The 19784-nt window shown below is 44.3% G+C and overlaps 1 protein-coding gene across 1 annotated transcript in view; it reads right to left on the bottom strand.

Moving 5' to 3' along the window:
- The window catches only part of LOC126213071 (adenylate cyclase type 5-like), a 779221-nt gene that overhangs the window by 256088 nt on the left and 503349 nt on the right, over positions 1-19784 (bottom strand). Inside the window, exons 10-11 of the mRNA XM_049940658.1 lie at positions 9248-9332; positions 4537-4653 (exon numbers count right to left, since the gene is read on the bottom strand). Coding sequence (XP_049796615.1) covers positions 4537-4653; positions 9248-9332 — 202 coding nt within the window. The remainder of the gene's footprint in view (positions 1-4536; positions 4654-9247; positions 9333-19784) is intronic.

The following is a 19784-nucleotide window of genomic DNA, read 5'->3' on the forward strand; positions in this document are numbered from 1 at the left end:
CTCAGGCAACATCGCAGTGACTATATTCCGCCTCTGGCCGCCAGTGTGTCGTTAGCTCAGAGGTTCCCTTGTGCGTTGCAGTGCTTGTACTATAAGACATAGCAGTTCGAATCACGGTAGAAGCCGCTGGCTACAACCTTTTATTTTCCATTTTAATTAATGGAGTTGCAAACTGCTAGTAAAAATTTCTTATGCGAAATCTGAAGAATGCCTTTAAACATCAATCTTCGTCCGATTTCGACTTAGTAAATTAAGTAAATATCATGGATTTCTGCTTTGCAAATTCCAAGGTGCTTCACTGTAAAATAGACCCTGAAAAGATTCAAACCGACTGTCAACGATATAAATTTGAGCTTTGTTCGTCATATAGGTCTAACATGTCAGAAGGTTGTTTATGAAGTGCACATGTTCATTAATATAGTTCCCTTCTTCTAAATTTTTGCAATAGCATTTAACTGTAGACGTTTTCTAACACCGGCGTTAGCAATTCCTTTCCGTTGTCTGAAACCTTCAAAACGACAAATTTTTCTGGTTTAAATCTGATGACCTTAACTATCACTTCCGATCAACAATAAATACCTCATGAACCCATACATGGAACTCCAAATGTGCAGTGTTCCTGCACTGCTACAGAGCATGCATTGCAAGGTATTCACACAGTTTATCGCATAGACTTACCATAAGGAATGAAACAAGAACTGTAATACACTTTACACCACAGACGCTCACTCTGGCTTGACGAAAACATCCAAACATTGACCAAAAGTTGCACAAATAATTGAGTTTGAAAGGAAAAGAAACGAGGTATGAAGCATTTATAAATTCATCGAATGTAGTGAGGTGGTTTAATTTCGTCCCAGTCTATAAAATTAATTTCGGGCCGTACTCAGCTCTTGCCGATTAATGTAATATAATACCCGCCTACTAATCAGGGCGTCTGTCTCCGTTGCTTTTGAGCGTGAATGGAAATTGTAGAAATTTTCTGTGGAGCAACATTTAATAATAAAGCGTTTTAAATCATCAAAAGCGATGAGCGGTAGCAGGCGCTTTCGATAAAGAACGGGGGAGTGCAGCGCCGCTGCTGTCGCCACGGCCGCTGCCAGTAGCCAGCAAATGGATCCCGGAGCTTTGCCGCATACGGCGTCCAGAGGAGGACAGTCTGCAGGAAATCTGCCGCAAAATCGTTACTGGATAAAATTTTGATATCGGTGTGTCACAAAGCGAAATAGATTGAATCTGCGCTACCATTACATTCACGTCTTCAGCATTCAGACAGAAGAGGCTATAAAAATATTATATGCCAGCTGCTCTCGATCCACTGACATTATGAACAGAAACAACGCACGCCACCGCTAGACCACAGGCGTAATCAGCCTAGAGTTTCTCTATCATGGGACAAGTTTTCCTCCAGGAAGTGCCGCAGTCTACAGTGTTGCCAGATTGTGCAGATAACCGGACTTAGAGAATTAGCGAGTTGGCCAGTTTTTTTGTCCCATGTCGCGATCGGCGCGGACTTAGCCTCTGAAGCGGCCGGCCGCCGGTCAAGTTTTATGTCAAAGAGTGTACATATTGGCAGCTTGTGCAAAAAATGAAGCACAATAGTTCTGCTGCGGTGAGTGATCGGCAGCCCAGCCATAACACCCTGCACACGATGAAGAGGATATGGATACACAACTTGCTTGTAAACTGTGCTTTATGCTGAAGTTGGCGACGTACCAGATGCCAGGGTCACTTGTCTTGAGCTGATAGCCAACTCTTCCTCAACAGGCCATGAAACATGCTCTTCCTGATCTGGTGCACGAGTAAGGTATGGTCTTCCTAGATCCATAGTATGTGGTGCTGTGGTCACTCTCTCGGCAAATGCAGCCGTCCACCATTGAATCTATTATCATTCATGTGTCCGGTGTAAAACCGTGTCTGGTCGCTCACAAAATGAATTCCCTGCTGTGCTTAAATGGAGCAATTCCAGTTAATGCACACCTGTACTACATGTACACAATGGGTGCAATGAAGGGAGAGGAATGATGGATGTGAACAATTGTCGGAGATTGCATCCTAGGATACAGAGAGTCAAACGAGTGCATGTGCACGTGAAGGTGTTGGCTTGAACCTGGAAAGCCACTGAATATCAACTTCCATCAACACTCCAAGGGCCAAGAGGAGACACCTCTGTGTGAAATCAGGATAGCTATTGGAAATGTGTTAAGCATCGACGAAGCCAGTGGAACATTATTAGAATTGAATTAGTTATTCTCAATGTTTACAAGTCATAGTTCTTCTGCAGCAGCCTCAGCTGTTGCTAATTGAGCTGCATGTTGGATGATAGCCGACGTCCATCGAGGCACCTCAGCGTCTGCACGCCCAGTATGTGATGACAGCGACCCAACTGGCGCGGTGGGAGCCAGTACAAAGTGGTTCTCGTACCGGTGTTGGAGTGTACTCTGTTCCACTGCGATTTCTACAATGACCCTTGATGACTCATCCGCAAAATACCTGGTGAAAGTAGTCGTGTGGTCGGTTGATCTCCTTCCTGCCCCTGGTAGGGTTCCACACCCAAGGGCGCTTGATTGTCGAACAGGAACGTGGAACCCACGGTGCTCTGTCGCTGGCTTCCACGTTCAAGTCCAGTACTGGCAGCTCCCTGCGATATGGCGCTGCCAAAGGACAGTCAGTTTCTCCGTCACTAGACGGTAGGCAGCGAGCAGTACGAAGTCATCCGATGAAGGCCCTCCCAAATACATCTTCAGCTAGTTCATAGATTGTACTGGAGCATCTAGGACTTAGATTCACCACTGCAGTATTGTAATGATGGAATCGAGTGCTATTACTGTGAATGCAGTTGATCCCAGATCAACTCATCACAAGATCCAGAGAGCTGGTGTATATAAAGCGAGTTAGTGTGGGGCTATGATTCAAACCTAGGTTTATAATGACCAACTGTGTCCTTATTCTGCTACATTCCCTTAACAAGATGTTAACTGCTTTGTTAGTCCCTCATTATGTACTCTCGTGGAACAGACACAATTCGCCCAACATGCCTTACAAGCTAATGAATATGCTTGGCTCATTTCCTTTGGTTTCCCATCCTGTTTTCTGCTGAATACTATTCCTTACTCGGCAGGCAGAGTCGTCGACCTGATCCACTTGTGACGTTATGGCTTGCATCCTGCTTCTGCCTCCATGTCCGGCATGACATGAATTTTCCTGAGGCTATGTGAGTGATTTTGAATATAACTTTTTCTAAGTTCTACCCCATACTATTCTGTTTCATACCAAGTAACTCAGAAACGAAGTATTTTGTGACATATATTTATTTGGACTGTTTCCTTGTTTTTCTTAAACGAACCTGTCCAATAAGTTTGTAAAAATATTTTTTAAACACCTTGCAGAAGCAAATAACGAACGATGGAAAATATTAAAATTCACAATTCTTTTCTTAATTTCGTTCGTCATATTAGACGTTTTGGGAAATCCTACAAATATATCATTATCATTTAAATAATGAAAATCACACATGCAATCATCACCAAACATATTCATGTAAACAAATACACAAATGCACTTGAAAATGAGAAGAAATTCTAGAAACACATTGTGCTAAGCTGCAAAAAAGTAACTGGTGCAGAGTTCATTATTAAAATCAGGAGAATTTCTTATTATTAGTGTTTGTAGCTGAAGACATTGTTTGACAGAGTGAAGCATCTGGTAGTAGCAGTGCAACGCCATGAATAGCTCGCAGGTGCTTGGCGATGTGCTCGCTGCCATGGTGGGAGCGACTTACCAGGGGGGGGGGACAACCAACGTGGTAGGGGCGACTTACCTTGGGGGGGGGGGACGCCACCAGTGTGGGAGGAGCGACTTAGCAGAGAGGAGAGCGCCACCAGTGTGGTAGGGGCGACTTACCATGGGGGAGAGCGCCACCAGAGTGGTAGGGGCGACTTACCAGGGGGGAGAGCGCCACCAGAGTGGTAGGGGCGACTTACCAGGGGGGGGGGGGAGAGCGCCACCAGCGTGGTAGGGGCAACTTACCAGGGGGGGCGGAAGCGCCACCAGCGTGGTGGGGGGCGACTTACCAGGGGGGCAGAGCGTCACCAGCGTGGTAGGGGGCGACTTACCAGGGGGGAGAGCGCCACCAGAGTGGTAGGGGCGACTTACCAGGGGGGAGAGCGCCACCAGAGTGGTAGGGGCGACTTACCAGGGGGGGGGGGAGAGCGCCACCAGCGTGGTAGGGGCAACTTACCAGGGGGGGCGGAAGCGCCACCAGCGTGGTGGGGGGCGACTTACCAGGGGGGCAGAGCGTCACCAGCGTGGTAGGGGGCGACTTACCATGGGGGAGAGCGCCACCAGAGTGGTAGGGGCGACTTACCAGGGGGGAGAGCGCCACCAGAGTGGTAGGGGCGACTTACCAGGGGGGGGGGAGAGCGCCACCAGCGTGGTAGGGGCAACTTACCAGGGGGGGCGGAAGCGCCACCAGCGTGGTGGGGGGCGACTTACCAGGGGGGCAGAGCGTCACCAGCGTGGTAGGGGGCGACTTACCAGGGGGGAGAGCGCCACCAGCGTGGTAGCGGCCAGCGAGACGGCCGCCAGCAGCTGTGCCGCCGCACGGTCCTGGAACACCTTCTCTGACAGCCTCCGGATGGGGCCCGGAGCGGACTGCAACAAAACACGGAGAAGTAAGCGGGTCGGCACCCATCTATGATTGTTTGCTGATGCTGGTGTTATGCACAGGAAGGAGTCGAAGGAGAGTGATAGAAGGGTACAAGGTGAATTACGACAAAACTTGTGTAGCCTCAGTCTCTATGTAGCATATATGCTACATCGAAATTTTATCTTTTCCTATCTCAGGGAATAAACTGGACTTGCAGTGCCTAATTGTATGACTTACACTGAAGCGCCAAAGAAATTGGTATAGGCATAAGTATACAAATACAGAGATATATATACAGGCAGAATACGGCGATGTGGTCAGCAATTTCTATACAACACAACAAGTATCTGGCACACTTGTTAGATCGGTTACTCTTTCTAAATGGCAGTTTATCAAGATTAAAATGAGTTTTAACGTAGTGATATAGTCGGCACATGAGGATGATAGGAATACATCGACGAAATTCAGAGGCGGGCTGCTAGATTTGTTACCAGTATGTTCGAACAATACCTAAGCGTTACGGAGATGCTTTAGAAACTCAAGTGAGAGGGTAGGTGACATTCTATTAAGAAAAGTAGGCTGTAAACGTGGAAGGGACCTGGAGACAGTGGAAGTTTTCAGATCGATTATATAATGATAAGACAGAGGTTTCGGAACCAGAATATAAATTGTAAAGCATTTCCAAGGGCAGATGAGAACTCTGACGATAAATTATTGGTTACGAACTGTATATTAACACTGAAGCAATGCAGAAAAGTAGGCAATTAAAGAGCTGAGATTTCATACGTTGAACGAAAGGTTGTTTACAGTTTCGGGAGTTGGAGGGTGGGGGAAGGGAGTACTGGCCAACGATTGCTTAGAACAGTTGAAAAGGAATGCAGCAGAAGACGAATGGGTAGCCTTCAGACATGAAATATGAAGACAGCAAACGATCAAATAAGTAAAACGACAAGGAAGTAGAAATCCTTGATAACACAGGGCATACTGAGTCTAACTGTTGAAAGGAGAAAATATAAACATGTAGCAAATGAAGCAGGCTAAAGGGAATAAAAACGTCTAAAAATGAGATTGACAGGAAGTCGTAAATTGCTAAGCAGGAGTGGCTAGAGGACAACTGTAATGATTTAGAAGCATCTTTAACTAGGGGGAAGATGAATACCGCCGACAGGAAAATTAAAGGGGATTTTGGAGAATGGAGAATCGTCTGTATGAATATCAAGAGCTTAGGTGGAAAACCAGTCCTAGCAAAGAAGCGAAAGTTCAAAGGTGTAAGGAGTAAGTAGGGGATGTATACAAGGGAGATAAGCTTGAAGGCAATATTATAGTAATGGAAGAGGACGTAAATGAAGATGACATTGGAGATATAATATGCGAGAAGAATTTGACAGAGCACTGAAATACCTAAGTAAAAACAAGGCCCTAAGAGCAGACGACATTCTGTCAGAACTACCGATAGCCTTGGGAGAACCAGCGATGACAAAACTCTTCGACCTGGTGGGTAAGATGTATGAAACAGGTGAAATACCCTCAGACTTCAAGAAGATTGCAATAATTCCAATTACAAAGAAAGCAGGTGCTGACAAGTGTGAATATTACCAAACTATCAATTTAAAAAGTCACATTTGCAAAATACTAACAAGAATCCTTTACGGAAGAATGGAAAAACTGGTAGAAGCCGACGTCTGGAAAAATCAATTTCGATTTTGGAGAAATGTAAGAAGACGCGAGGCAATACTGACCCTATGACTTCTCTTTGAAGATTCGATAAATAAAGGCATGTCTATAGCGTTTTTAGACTTAGAAAATGCTTTGGAAATGTTGATTGGAATACTTCATTTGAAATTCTGGAGGTAGCACGGGTAAAATACTGGCAGCAAAACGCTATTTACAACTTGTACACAAACCAAACGGCAATTATAAAAGAAGACGAACATAATAGGGAAGTAGTGGTTGAGAAGGAACTGAAACAGGTTTGCACGGTATCTCCCATGTTGTTCAATCTGTACATTGAGAGAGCTGTAATGGGAATTAAAGTTCGGGGAGGAGGAACAATGCTCTGAGATGTGGCGATGACACTGTAATTCTGTCAGAGACAGCAAAGGACTAGGAAGAGTAGTTGAACGGAATGGACAGTGTCTTGGAGGGAGGATATAAGATGAACATCAACAAAAGCAAGACAATGGTAATGGAATGTTGTCGAACTAAATCAGGTGATGCTGAGAGAATTAGATTACGAAACGAGAAACCTGTGGATGATTTTTGGTATTTGGACAGCAAAATAACTGATGAAAGCTGAAGTAGAGAGGATATAAAACGGAGATTGGCAATGGCAAGAAATGCGTTTCTGAAGAAGAGAAATTTGTTAAAATCGGATGTGGATTCACGTATTAGAAATTTTCTGAAGGTAATAGTGTGGAGTGTGGTCATGTATGGAAGTGAAACAGAGACGATAAACAGTTTAGATAAGAAGAGAATAGAAGCTTTTAAAACGTGGTGCTGTAGAAGAATGATGTAGATTAGATGAGCAGATCGTGCACCTAATAAGGAGGTACTGAATAGAATTCAGGAGAAAAGAATCTTTTTTGCATAATTTGACTAGAAAAGGGGATAGGTTATACGATACTTTCTGAGACATCAAGCGGACGACAGTTTTATGCTTGAGGAAGTGTGGGGGTAAAAACCGTAGAGGGAAATCAAGAGATGAGTACAGTAAACTGATTCAGAAGGATGTAGGTTGCAGTAGTTACTCAGAGATGAAGAAGCTTTCACAGCGTAGAGTAGCATGGAGAGCTGCATCAAACCAGTCTTCAGGCTGAAGACAACAACAAAAACAAAAACAATTTTCGGATATAGCACTAGCAGTGTCCTGCTTGATACAATCACGCCTTTTAAATATCTGGACTTAGCGTTGCAGAGTGTGAAGATTGCAGTAGGGAAGATAATTAGGCAGCTTCGGTTTATTGGGAGGATTTTGTGAAAGAGTGATTCGCCTGTAAAGGAGACCTCATATTGGACGCTAGTGCGACCTATTCGTGAGTACTGCTGGAGCATTTGGGATATGTACCAGGTCAGATTAAAGGAAGACGTCGAAGCAAATCAGACGCGAGCTGCTAGATTTGGTACCGGTAGGTTCGAAAAACACGCAAGTGTTAGGAGATGCTTTGCGAACACAAATGGGGATCCCTGGAGGGAATGCGACGTTCTTTTCGTGGAGCATTACTGAGAAAATTTAGAGAACAGGTATTTGAAGGTGACTGTAGAACGATTCTACTGCCATCAACAAAAATTACGCGTGAGGACCATGATGAGAAATTAGGGCGCATACGGAGTCCTATAGATAATCGTTTTTCCCTCGTTTTGTTTGCGAGCGGAACAGCAAAGCAAATGACGTAACAGTGGTGCAGGGCACCTTCCGCCACGCACGTACTGTGACTCGTGGAGTATGTATATAGGTGTAGTTGTAGACACTAGTGAGCTCGTACGTAGTCCTGCCATACGTCGCCGATATATTGTTTTTCTTTGCATTTGCTCTTGACGCCTTATTAGGAACACAATAGGAATGAATGCGAAATCATGTCATAATTAATAAGAATCTGTCATTTTTCATTTTTTAAATGTTTTGGCGGAGCGAAAACAAACCTCCCTACGAATTACACAATGGAGTCTTGTTCGATTTTCATAGCCTAATGACAAATGGCGCATCAAATTGACCAGCATGACGTCTAGTTTCAGCAAAAAATACATTTAACTGCTTGAAACTTCCCAAAGACTCATAATTAGTGATTTGAGACGAAACTAAAATATTGTGCAAAGAGCTGGCGCTAAGTAGTAAATGATATATCACAAAATTCATATCTTCGAGGCCAAGCTGTTTTGCGCATAAAATGTAACATTGCTGCCGTATTTAACAGTTAGACAGGTTTTTTTCGTATGAACTACTAAATTCAAGACATTTCGCGGACAAAGGACGCTGTGCAAACAATTCATGCTAGCTGAACAAGACTTAAAAATAACAAAAAAAACACTCTGCAAAAAAGGTGAATCGTTTCGTGAAATGGTTGTCTAAAAGTAAGCAATTAAATAGAATATAGATACATTTGACGTGCGTTTGAAATTTAATGCTCAGTTAGGACCTCATTCCCATAGTTTCAGTGTATGGCTGAAGACGGAATTACACTATTCCGAAACCGGTCGTAAACCATAAAATAGTTTTGGTTCAACAACTGTCGTGGCTTTCGTATTTTGTGAAAACTGGCATAGAGATCTTGAACTGTTCACGGAATAAAATGGGTGTTACGATGTTGAGTCTTACACAACTCTTATTTCTACACATGTTCCGACGGCAACTCCCGTAGATCTACTTCAGTATAATAGTTCTGCGGTAGTAGCTTTTAGTCTGGAAATTCAGTTGCACATACCCCATTCCATTGGAGGGGAGAAAATAATACTGCTACGAAAAGTACCCTCCGCCACACACCATAATTTGGCTCGTCGTACAAATGTCGATGCAGGATTAATGCAGAGGAGTGTGTGCAGCAGAACACGGAATCTGACACTTTTTCATCAGCCGGTATACTAATGAACTGTGCAGCTACTGACCTTAGAACCGTCGACTATGATTATGTAGTTGACAGCCACCAGGACAATGACCCCAATGGCCATGCAGACGTACATCGGTATTGAGCTGCAACAAGGGAACGAGAGATCATGTAAGGCAAGTCGCTCTGGTCTGCAACAGTAAAAGACTTTTAGTTATGTAAAAGCAAGTAACTTAGTCCGTAACACTCTCGTGTAGTAAACATAGAACAGATGCTTGAATTTACAGTGATAGCAGCTTCCTTTACTCTTATTTGAATTTTACATTTATCATCAAATTCAAGAGTTAATTAATAAATAGTCAAACATTATTGCTTTATGAAAAAAGTTATTTTATTTTTAATTAGTAATCCCATGAATATGTGGGTATCCATAATAAAATTATGCAGGGTGTTTCAGGAGGTATTTTAAATATTTCACGAGGTGATAGTATAGAGGAATTGCAAAAAAAGTCATATAACATGTGTCTAATTTTTATTGAGTACAGAGATGCAGTTGTTGGTATGTAACTCAAAAAAACTTAAAGCAAGGGCAATGCCGACGTTCACAGTTGATTTTCAAAGATTCCACCGCCAACACCAATGCATTTTGACTTCTCTTGATAACATCACGCGTATCTCATATGAGGTCTTTGTCACACTGCGCGGAGTGGCTGCGCGGTTTGAGGCGCCATGTCACGGATTTCGCGGCATGGGTGTGTTTGTCGTTCTTAGCATTAATCAGTTTACGTAGTGTGCAAGTACAGGGCTCGATGACCTCAGGAGTTTGGTCCGTTAGGAATTCACACACATTTGAACATTCGTCTTTGCGTCCTTTTATGTGGGCTGCACTACTCACAATCGGAACGATCAAATAGGCTCTTGTTACTTTTTCTTTGTAGACTTCGCCTTTCAACCATCCTCACAGGCAAAAAAAGGCACCACACGACCACCCCATACCGAATCCAGGGTTATTGTGCCGTTCGATTCCCAGTGGATACCCCCCCCCCTCCCTTAGGAACGTCCCATACCAGACGAGTGTAACCCCAAATGTTTGCATGGTATAATAATTATGGTGTAGGGTATGTGGAGACAGTGTTTGTGGAGCAATCGCCGACACAGTGTAACTGAGGCACAATAAGGGGAACCAGCCCGCATTCACCGAGGATGATGGACAACCGCCTTAAAAACCATCCACAGGCTGGCCGGCACACCGGACCTCCACGCTAATCTTCCGGGTGGATTCGTGTCCGAGACCGGCACGCCTTTGCGCTCGGGAAGCAGCGCGTTAGACCACGCGGCTTCCATGTGGGTACTCGTCTTGCTCCATACAACGCCATTTCCTCACTCGCAGCTTGACACGTGGCTGTGAAACGTCGTACAGTGCAGAGAAAAATATGTCTCCCCTCTCAGGCGCTAGTCGTGTGGTGTTGTACAGATATGCATAGCGGTGGTGAATGCATTGATTTCACAGTCATGTGACAGTTGTGGGATCGTGACCACAGTCCTGTACCTGAAGAATTCCTACACCTGCTGGTACGTTTTTCCTACTTACAAGACGTAGAGCACGAATGTCTAACAAACAGACACATTCGTATGTGGTATCTCAATGAGAAGCCTGTCCATCTCGGTAGCTGTGTGGTCAGTGAAGTGGATTTCTAAGCGAGGTGCCCATGTTCGATTCCCGGTAGCTCGCAGATTTCCTCCACTCGGGGACAGGGTGTTGTGTTCTCCCTACATTAGTATCGTCGTAATTGATATTATGCTGTTGCGATGTGTAAATGTGCACGGTCCAAAAGCTAGTAAACTGGAAAAAAAATGTGAAACCCACTTTGTTAATTTTCTTACATTCTGTTACACCACAGAATAGTAAGAGGTTGAAAATTTGAAAATTTTACTAAAACTCATTCGCCTTGCTACAAGCAAAGTGTGTCCACGCCAGAGGTAGAGACAGAATCAGAAAATAAGTGGTATGTCGCAAGTGGAACGGGCTTCAGCATGTTATAACACCGCACCGAGACAGAGGGCGAACACGATCTCGGCAGAAAAGAGCAAGGGACAGAAAACCAATGGAAACATAACAAGCATATCAGTTAGCTTGTAAGAGATGGTGGCAAGAAATTGAACATATTTCATGAGAACCAGATCAGAGTTGTTAAGAGCCTGTTAGGTAAATACAGCAGAATCAGAAGGACATATGCAGTCACTACGAACTGAGCATTGCGTCATAGCCTCACTTTAGCTCCCTTGAATACTCCAGCTCTCCATCTCTCTAGGAATTGATCATTGGGATCGATGGCGTTGACAGTAATAGCACTCGATTCCGTGATTACTATACTGTAGGAAATCTACATACCCCAGAACAGTCTACGAACCGGCCTATGATATACTTCTGATGACGATCTTCACCTGATGAACGTCATACTGTTTGCCCCCTACCAATTGCTGATGGAGAAGCTGACTGCCTTCCGACAACACCACACCAGCACCGAATTTCAGCGTGGAAACCGGCAACTGGGCCTCGTGGGGTCCAGCATGCCGTTCCGAGTGCTGAAACCATTTCGGCCGGTAGGGAGGAGATCGACCGGCCACACGACTTCAGACAACACCACATCGCGGAAGCGTCATCAAGGATCAACATAGGATTCGGAGTGGGATGGAGCAAACTCCAGCAGAGCTGGCTCGGAAGCCATGAACAGCAATCCAACACGCAGCTGAATGAGACATCGGCTACAAGGCCTGTGTGGAACAAGGCGACTGTACAAATGGTTAACAAATAATTGAACTTTTACAGCGTTTTCAATAGTGACAGAGACGCTTCACAGGTACCCCATTGGTATCCTCACTCATGCGCAGGAGTCTCAGCTTGGCCTCTGTATAATTCGTAACGAAGATAGCGTTACTGATACCTGCTTTTTCGGTCGCACTGAAATGTTAATCGTCTGCACATCCTAGAACGTAGTATACTTTATGTTAATATATTTGTTGCACACTGTGCGTTGGAATTTTAATGGGCAACAGTGTGACTGACGACTGCTAATGTAGTTCATGTCAGTACGTTCCACAGTGACAAATAACCGTAAAACATCCATGTGGTGTCCCAAACCAACGATAGGCGGTAGAAATTGAGCATTTAATAGCTGGAGCTGAATATAAAGACCGTCCGGGGTGGCCGAGCGGTTATAGGCGCTACAGTCTGGAACCGCGCGATCGCTACGGTCGCAGGTTCGAATCCTGCCTCGGGCATGGGTGTGTGTGATGTCCTTAGGTTAGTTAGGTTTAAGTAGTTCTAAGTTCTAGGGGACTGATGACCTCAGGAGTTAAGTCCCATAGTGCTCAGAGCCATTTGAACCATTTGAATATAAAGGTTGTTGTTGATGTTAAATACGACTGAATCAGGCAATGGATCGCAAACGCTAAATATGTGCCGGATTCGGATGAGCGTTCTAATACCCTTTGCCCCCTCCGTGTCTGTCCATTTCCTCCCCCTCTCAGTCCAGCTCCTCTTCCCCCCTTATCTCTTTTCGTCAGATTTGTTTGCTTGTACTGTAAACGAAACCTTGATTGGCCACTGAAATCGCTTGAAATTAATAGATAAACCGCTTGGTACCACTCGAATACGCATTATGAGACACACCTTTCCAGCTGCTGGATATGTGACGACAGCAGATACTGTGAAAGTATTTGAGCATAGTTTTCATCGGCGAACGGGTAGGATTGCAAAGTTCCGGACGATTCATATTCCGTAGTAGTATTTTAACCGTAAGTCGATAAGCCATAAACATAACTTTGCTGTTTTCTCCTAAAGCCTATCGTGAGGAAAGAAACAAAAACTACCTTGGTGTAGATGCAGTTCTTGTTTGAGAAACAATTTGTCAAATGGTTTAAATACCCTCCGACAATAGTTAACACCGACTATCTGAAAGAAAACGAAATGGCATATTTTAGCAGCACAGCACTTTTTTTACAGTCAGTTTTAACAGAAAATCTGTTCATTGTTCTCTAAAAACATACGTAGCCTATGTCCGTCCAAACCTTCATTAGAGTATTGGCTAAAAGTTTGAAATAAATTGGTTAAGAACTTTTCGAAAATTTTACAAACTATGTTGCGACTGTATATATCGTACTCACTCAGTCTTCAGGCCACGAGTGGCCTACGGGGACCATCCGACCGCCGTGTCATTCTTACAGGAGGATGCGGGTAGGAGGGGCGTGCGGTCAGCACACCGCTCTCCCGGTCGTTATAATGGTTTTCTTTGACCGAAGCCGCTACTATTCGGTCGAGTAGCTCCTCAGTTGGCATCACGAGGCTGAGTGCACCCCGAAAAATGGCAACAGCGGATGGCGGCTCGATGGTCACCCATCCAAATGCCGGCCACGCCCAACAAAGCTTAACTTTGGTGATCTCACGGGAACTGATGTATCCACTGCGGCAAGGCCGTTGCCCGCTGTATGCATCGTACATCTGTATATTACATGTAGAAAAACATGCAGCCTACCATGACCGTCTGAATACTTATTAGAGCTTCGTATAAAAATTTGAAGTAAATCGGTCAAAAGCTCTTCGAAACTCTTGCTAACTTTTACCTGTTATATCTTATATCTGTCTATTACATTTACTCAAAATATTGTATGTGGCCTATGTCTCTCAAGATGCTTATTATAGTATCGTGTACAAATTTGAACTAAATCGGTCAAGAACTTTTCGACATTTTTTGTAACAGCATTAAACAACGTCTTGTCTTTTTACAGCAATTCAGGTTTACCCTGTGGTGACATCAGACATAGGGTAGCTATATGCACATACCCGAATGGCGGAAGCATTCCATACACAAAGGGCACTGGTTGGACTATCATTTGTACTCAGGTGATTCATACGAAAAGTTTTCCGAAGTGAATTTGGTGACACAACGGAAATTAACAGATGGTGAGCGCGGAATGGTAGCTGGATCTAGACGCATGGGACATTCCATTTCGGAAATCGTTGGGGAATTCAGTATTCCGCGATCCACTGTGCCAAGAGTCTGCCGAGAATACCAAATTTCAAGCATTACTTCTCACCACGAATGGCACAGTAACTGGCCTTCACTTAATGACCGAAAGCAGCAGCTTTTACGTAGAGTTTTCAGTGCTAACATACAAACAACACTGTATGAAATAACAGCAGAAGCAGAAATCAATATTGGATGTACGACGAACGCATCCATTATGACAGTGCGGCGAAATTTCGCGTTAATAAGCTGTGGCAGCAGACGACCCACTCGTCTGACTTCTCTAACGTCACGACATCGCCAGCAGCGCATCTCCTGGGCTCGTGACCACATCGGTTGGACCCTAGACGACTGGAAAACCTAGGCCTGGTCAGACGAGACCCGATTCCAGTTGGTAAGAGCTGATGATATGGTTCGAGTGTGTCACAGACCCCACGTTGCCATGGATTCAAGTTGTCAACAAGGCATTGTGCAAGCTGTTGGCGGCTCCATACTAGTGTGGGCTGTGTTTACATGGAGTGGACTGAGTCCTCTGGTTCAAGTAAACCAATAATTGCCTGGGAATGGTTATGTTCAGCTACTTGGAGACCATTTGCAGCCGGCCGGAGCGGCTGAACGTTTCTAGGCGCTTCAGTCTGGAACCGCACGACCGCTACGGTCGCAGGTTCGAATCGTGCCTCGAACATGGATGTGTGTGATGTCCTTAGGTTAGTTAGGTTTAAGTACTTCTCCGTTCTAGGGGACTGACGACCTCAGATGTTAAGTCCCATAGTGCTCAGAGCCATTTCAACCATTTGCAGCCATTGATGGACTTCATGTTCCCAAACAACGACGGAATGTTTATGGATCACAATATGTCGTATCACCCGGCCATAATTGTTTGGCGATTGGTTTGAAAAACATTCTGGACAGTACATGTCAATGCTTGGGCCTCTCAAATTGGCTGACACGAATCCGATCGAACATAATTGAGAGGTCAGTTCATGCACAAAATCCTGCACTGGCTACGCTTTCACAATTATGAATGGCTGTAGAAGCAGCAATGCACAATATTGTTGCAGGAGACCTCCAACGACTTGTTGAGTCCATGTCACGTCCAACTGTTGCACTATGCTGGACAGGTATCCCATGAGTTTCTCCCCTCTATGTATACTTCAAAGGGATAATGTGACCTCATAGCAGCTGCACAAGTCAATGGCCATCAGTCTCAATGTGGAAATTAAGTCTCGCATGCTGTCTGTGAAGTGGTCGGTATGTTGTTGCTTAAGCACGTGCCATTCCTGAGACCATCAAGCGAGTGAGGAGGTTTCCCACGACGACATACTGCAAGTTGCAGCTGGCCGCAGCATGATGAGTCGGGTCTATGTCAGCAGACACAGCAAACCACTCCATTTCGTTGCTCCTTGCGTCTTGAAGGAAGGCATTCACGAGGACAGGCTTTAACACTTCAAAGGACAAATCCATCGCCAGGTTATCGACTGTGGGGCTGCTCAATAATTTATAGGATCCTGTCCTAATACTGCACAGGCCTCAAACTACCCTTGCTAACGAAGAGAGATGTCCCACATCCAAATGCGGTATTGGCCCAAGACGTGACCGATCCACATCCCTGCTCAAACCGTGAGACTGAAAGCCAGAGACATGCACTGTTTGTTGGCCGCCTCCACATTCTTCTACCTCAACTGTCAGGCATCACGCAAACCCTGAATTCGTTGGTAAGAACAACCTGACACGACTGATACAGGTTCCATTACATGTGCCCCTTGCTCACCATCTTCCGCACCATGGTGCTGGGAGGTGGGTGGTGTTCTTCGTAATGGAAGCCTAGAGTCTAAATTAATGGTGTGGAGACGGCTGAGTAATTGCCGGATCGAAAAAGACTTTCTGCAGTTAAGAAGAAGCTCAAGTGTCTTCTTTCCTTACGGAAATTAACATCTATGGCTATTTGCCTGTTTCAAATAACGAAGCAAATGCACGAACAGTTCTTTTTCTGGGCAGCTGCAGCTGTACAAGTCCACTTTGTAAATCGAAGGAACTGCACAGTAGTTGCTCAACCAACAATATGTTATTGCTTGCACGACCCATTTCGGTATACTAAATTCCCACTATCTGGCGTAAACACTATGTACGTATTACTACATAATGTGTTTTTTTTTTTTTTTTGTTTTTGAATTGCATCTTAGATCTTCTGTGTTTTAGCTGATCCTTGTTTTCTCGTTATGATCTCATTTTGGTAAATTCCTAGATTCTCCCCTTTTATTTTATACTTGACATGGAACTTTTGTTCCATAACAACATTGGGGTGGAAGATGACCTCAGTCCGTTAAGTGCTCCTTTTTTATTGATTCATTTCGAAGATTTTAAGCGTATAACCGCTTATCCATTACATTTTCCATTTTTTGAGAATTGCGTGCCCTAGTCTCTTAACATATTCTTTTAATCCTTACAGTCCACACCAGTTGATGAGGTTTTAGCATTCTGAAACCATTTGTGTAAGCAATAAAGTATCGTTGATTCAGCAACTGTTGTGTGGGTTCTTCAGTTTGCAAAATGAAGCAAGTGCTCTCATTTTCTCCCAATTACTCTTCCTTTGCCATTTGTCTCTCAGTTGGTCATGGTTCATTTGTTTACACCTTCTCTTCATCATTTCTGTTCTGTCACGTTCGTCTTTCTCCCCCTCTGACAACACTTTGGTCACTTCCATTGCTGGTACTGCCCACAGTTTGCGTGCGTAAGATATTATCCTACGTTTCACGAACAATTAACTTTACATGAGATCATTATTAACCACCGCCCCTACACGCCCACCCCAAATGTGAGTAGAGGTCGCTTTTCAGCGCTGTAGACAGTGTATGGTTGCTGACGTAAATAGCAGCAGGGAAGTGGTGTCTAACGTGCCCATCGGTTGCATGGTATCTGGGCAGTAAAACGGGTGGACACAGAGACATGACAGAGTTGCACAAAGGATTTACCATGTATGGACGTGCCCATGCTTTCACCTTGAATGAAGCCACTGGATTTGTTAGCGTATCAGCGCGGTAGGTCATAAAATATATAGCCGGCAACGATTTGATATGAATGTCACACATTGTCAACGACAATCGCGTTCAGACCTGACAGCGCTGCTGTCAGTGAATGTACCGGGTGATCAAAAAGTCAATATAAATTTGAAAAATGAATAAATCACGGAATAATGTCGATGGAGAGGTACAAATTGACACACATGCTTGGAATGACATGGGGTTTTATTAGAACAAAAAAAATACAAAAGTTCAAAAAATGTCCGACAGATGGCGCTTCATCTGATCAGAATAGCAATAATAAGCATAACAAAGTGACACAAAGCAAAGATGATGTTCTTTACAGGAAATGCTCAATATGCCCACCATCATTCCTCAACAATAGCTGTAGTCCAGGAATAATGCTGTGAACAGCACTGTAAAGCATGTCCGGGGTTATGGTGAGGCATTGGCGTTGGATGTCTTTCAGCATCCCTAGAGATGTCGGCCGATCACGATACACTTGCGACTTCAGGTAACCCCAAAGCCAATAATCGCACGGACTGAGATCTGGGGAACTGGGAGGCCAAGCATGACGAAAGTGGCGGCTGAGCACACGATCATCACCAAACGACGCGCGCAAGAGATCTTTCACGTGTCTAGCAATTTTTTTTATTCTAATAAAACCCCATGTCATTCCAAGTATGTGTGTCAATTTTTACCTCTATATCTACACTATTCCGTGGTTTATTAAGTTTTCAAATTTATATTGACTTTTTGATCACCTGCAATTTCTTAACAAACACTGCTAACTGCGTGCAACAGACATTTGGAGCAGCATACCACGCAAAAGGCTGCCGCTCAAAACGGCAGAGAAAACGTCACGGCTTCAATTGCCAAAACAACACAGAAACCGGACAGTACCTTCCAGCAACTGAGTAGAGTGGTCCGATGAGCCATGATTTTGTTTCTACTCATAAGATGCTACGCATCAAGTTCTCTAAAGGTTCAATGACGCTTTTACTAAGAAGTGGATCTTTGACGTTTTGAGGGTGTTTTTTCATAGCTTGAGGGTCAGGGCGTGACTGGTACGGTGGTGAGTGAGTCGGCTGATGGAAAATGAAGCATCACCTCCAAGGTTTAAAGTGGGCAGCAGCTGTGGGGGTACCTAGAATTGTTGGGCAAATTGCTAGTAAAACATCCCTGGTTGTAATAGCCCCTTATTCATACCAACTACACTGGTGGAGCCCTATCCAGAGAGCAGGTTGTTGGTCTCAGCGACATATGTAGATACTGGAGCACGGTGTGCCAGTGTTAGCACTTTGTCCACCCAGCAGACAAACCATGCGAGAAGCCACAGTTGCTGACGTCCACAAAACCACAGAGCCCTGACACAAGCGCTGTATCATCGGTGAGGGATCACCATGGCAGCTCCACATGGTTCAACAGCTTCACTGTTGTAGTGACAAGACACCAGGATGGATCGTCTTTAAACTGTGGTGCCCAGCATGACAATAGATGATGACGAGTGTCCACCCTGAGCCATGGATTTTGGCTCACTCATTCAGATTATTGTTAATACAAAACAGGATGTTTATTTCAATATTCTTGGTAATCAAGTGTTTCGTTTCCTGTACACCTCATGGTGAGTATATCGTCGACAGTCCCATCTGCCGAGATGAGAACAGCCATGATCACAAGGCTGCATGCATATTTTCCTGGTTGACGAACACTCTGGTACCTTATTGCATCTTGACTGGGCTGCCACACCACTTTACCCTATTCCCACATAAAATGCCTGGGACTATTTTGAACAGTGTGTGAAATGTAGCAATGAACGGCCTTGCAATTTGGGAAATTTACGAGATCTAATCAGCGCTGAGTGTCTTCAGCTGGGTATGGCATACGTGCAGCAACTTGTAGACTCTCTTCGTCGCAAAATTGTATGTGATGTTGTTGTTGTTGTGGTCTTCAGTCCTGAGACTGGTTTGATGCAGCTCTCCATGCTACTCTATCCTGTGCAAGCTTTTTCATCTCCCAGTACCTACTACAGCCTACATCCTTCTGAATCTGCTTAGTGTATTCATCTCTTGGTCTACCTCTACGAATTTTACCCTCCACGCTGCCCTCCAATACTAAATTGGTGATCCCTTGATGCCTCAGAATATGCCCTACCAACCGATCCCTTCTTCTAGTCAAGTTGTGCCACAAATTTCTCTTCTCTCCAATTCTATTCAATACCTTCACATTAGTTATGTGATCTATCCATCTAATCTTCAGCATTCTTCTGTAGCACCACATTTCGAAAGCTTCAGTTCTCTTCTTGTCTAAACTATTTATCGTCCATGTTTCACTTCCATAAATGGCTACACTCCATACAAATACTTTCAGAAATGACTTCCTGACACTTAAATCTATACTCGATGTTAACAAATTTCTCTTCTTCAGGAACGATTTCCTTGCCATTGCCAGTCACCATGTGCACCTTGGTCATGGTTAGCTGTTCACGCTATGTATCGTAATTTACAGCTGTTCTTTTAGGTCCAGCTTATTGCCTTTGTCCTGTCTATGT

This window comes from Schistocerca nitens, chromosome 11 (genome assembly GCF_023898315.1).
Source record: "Schistocerca nitens isolate TAMUIC-IGC-003100 chromosome 11, iqSchNite1.1, whole genome shotgun sequence".
NCBI lineage: Eukaryota > Metazoa > Arthropoda > Insecta > Orthoptera > Acrididae > Schistocerca > Schistocerca nitens.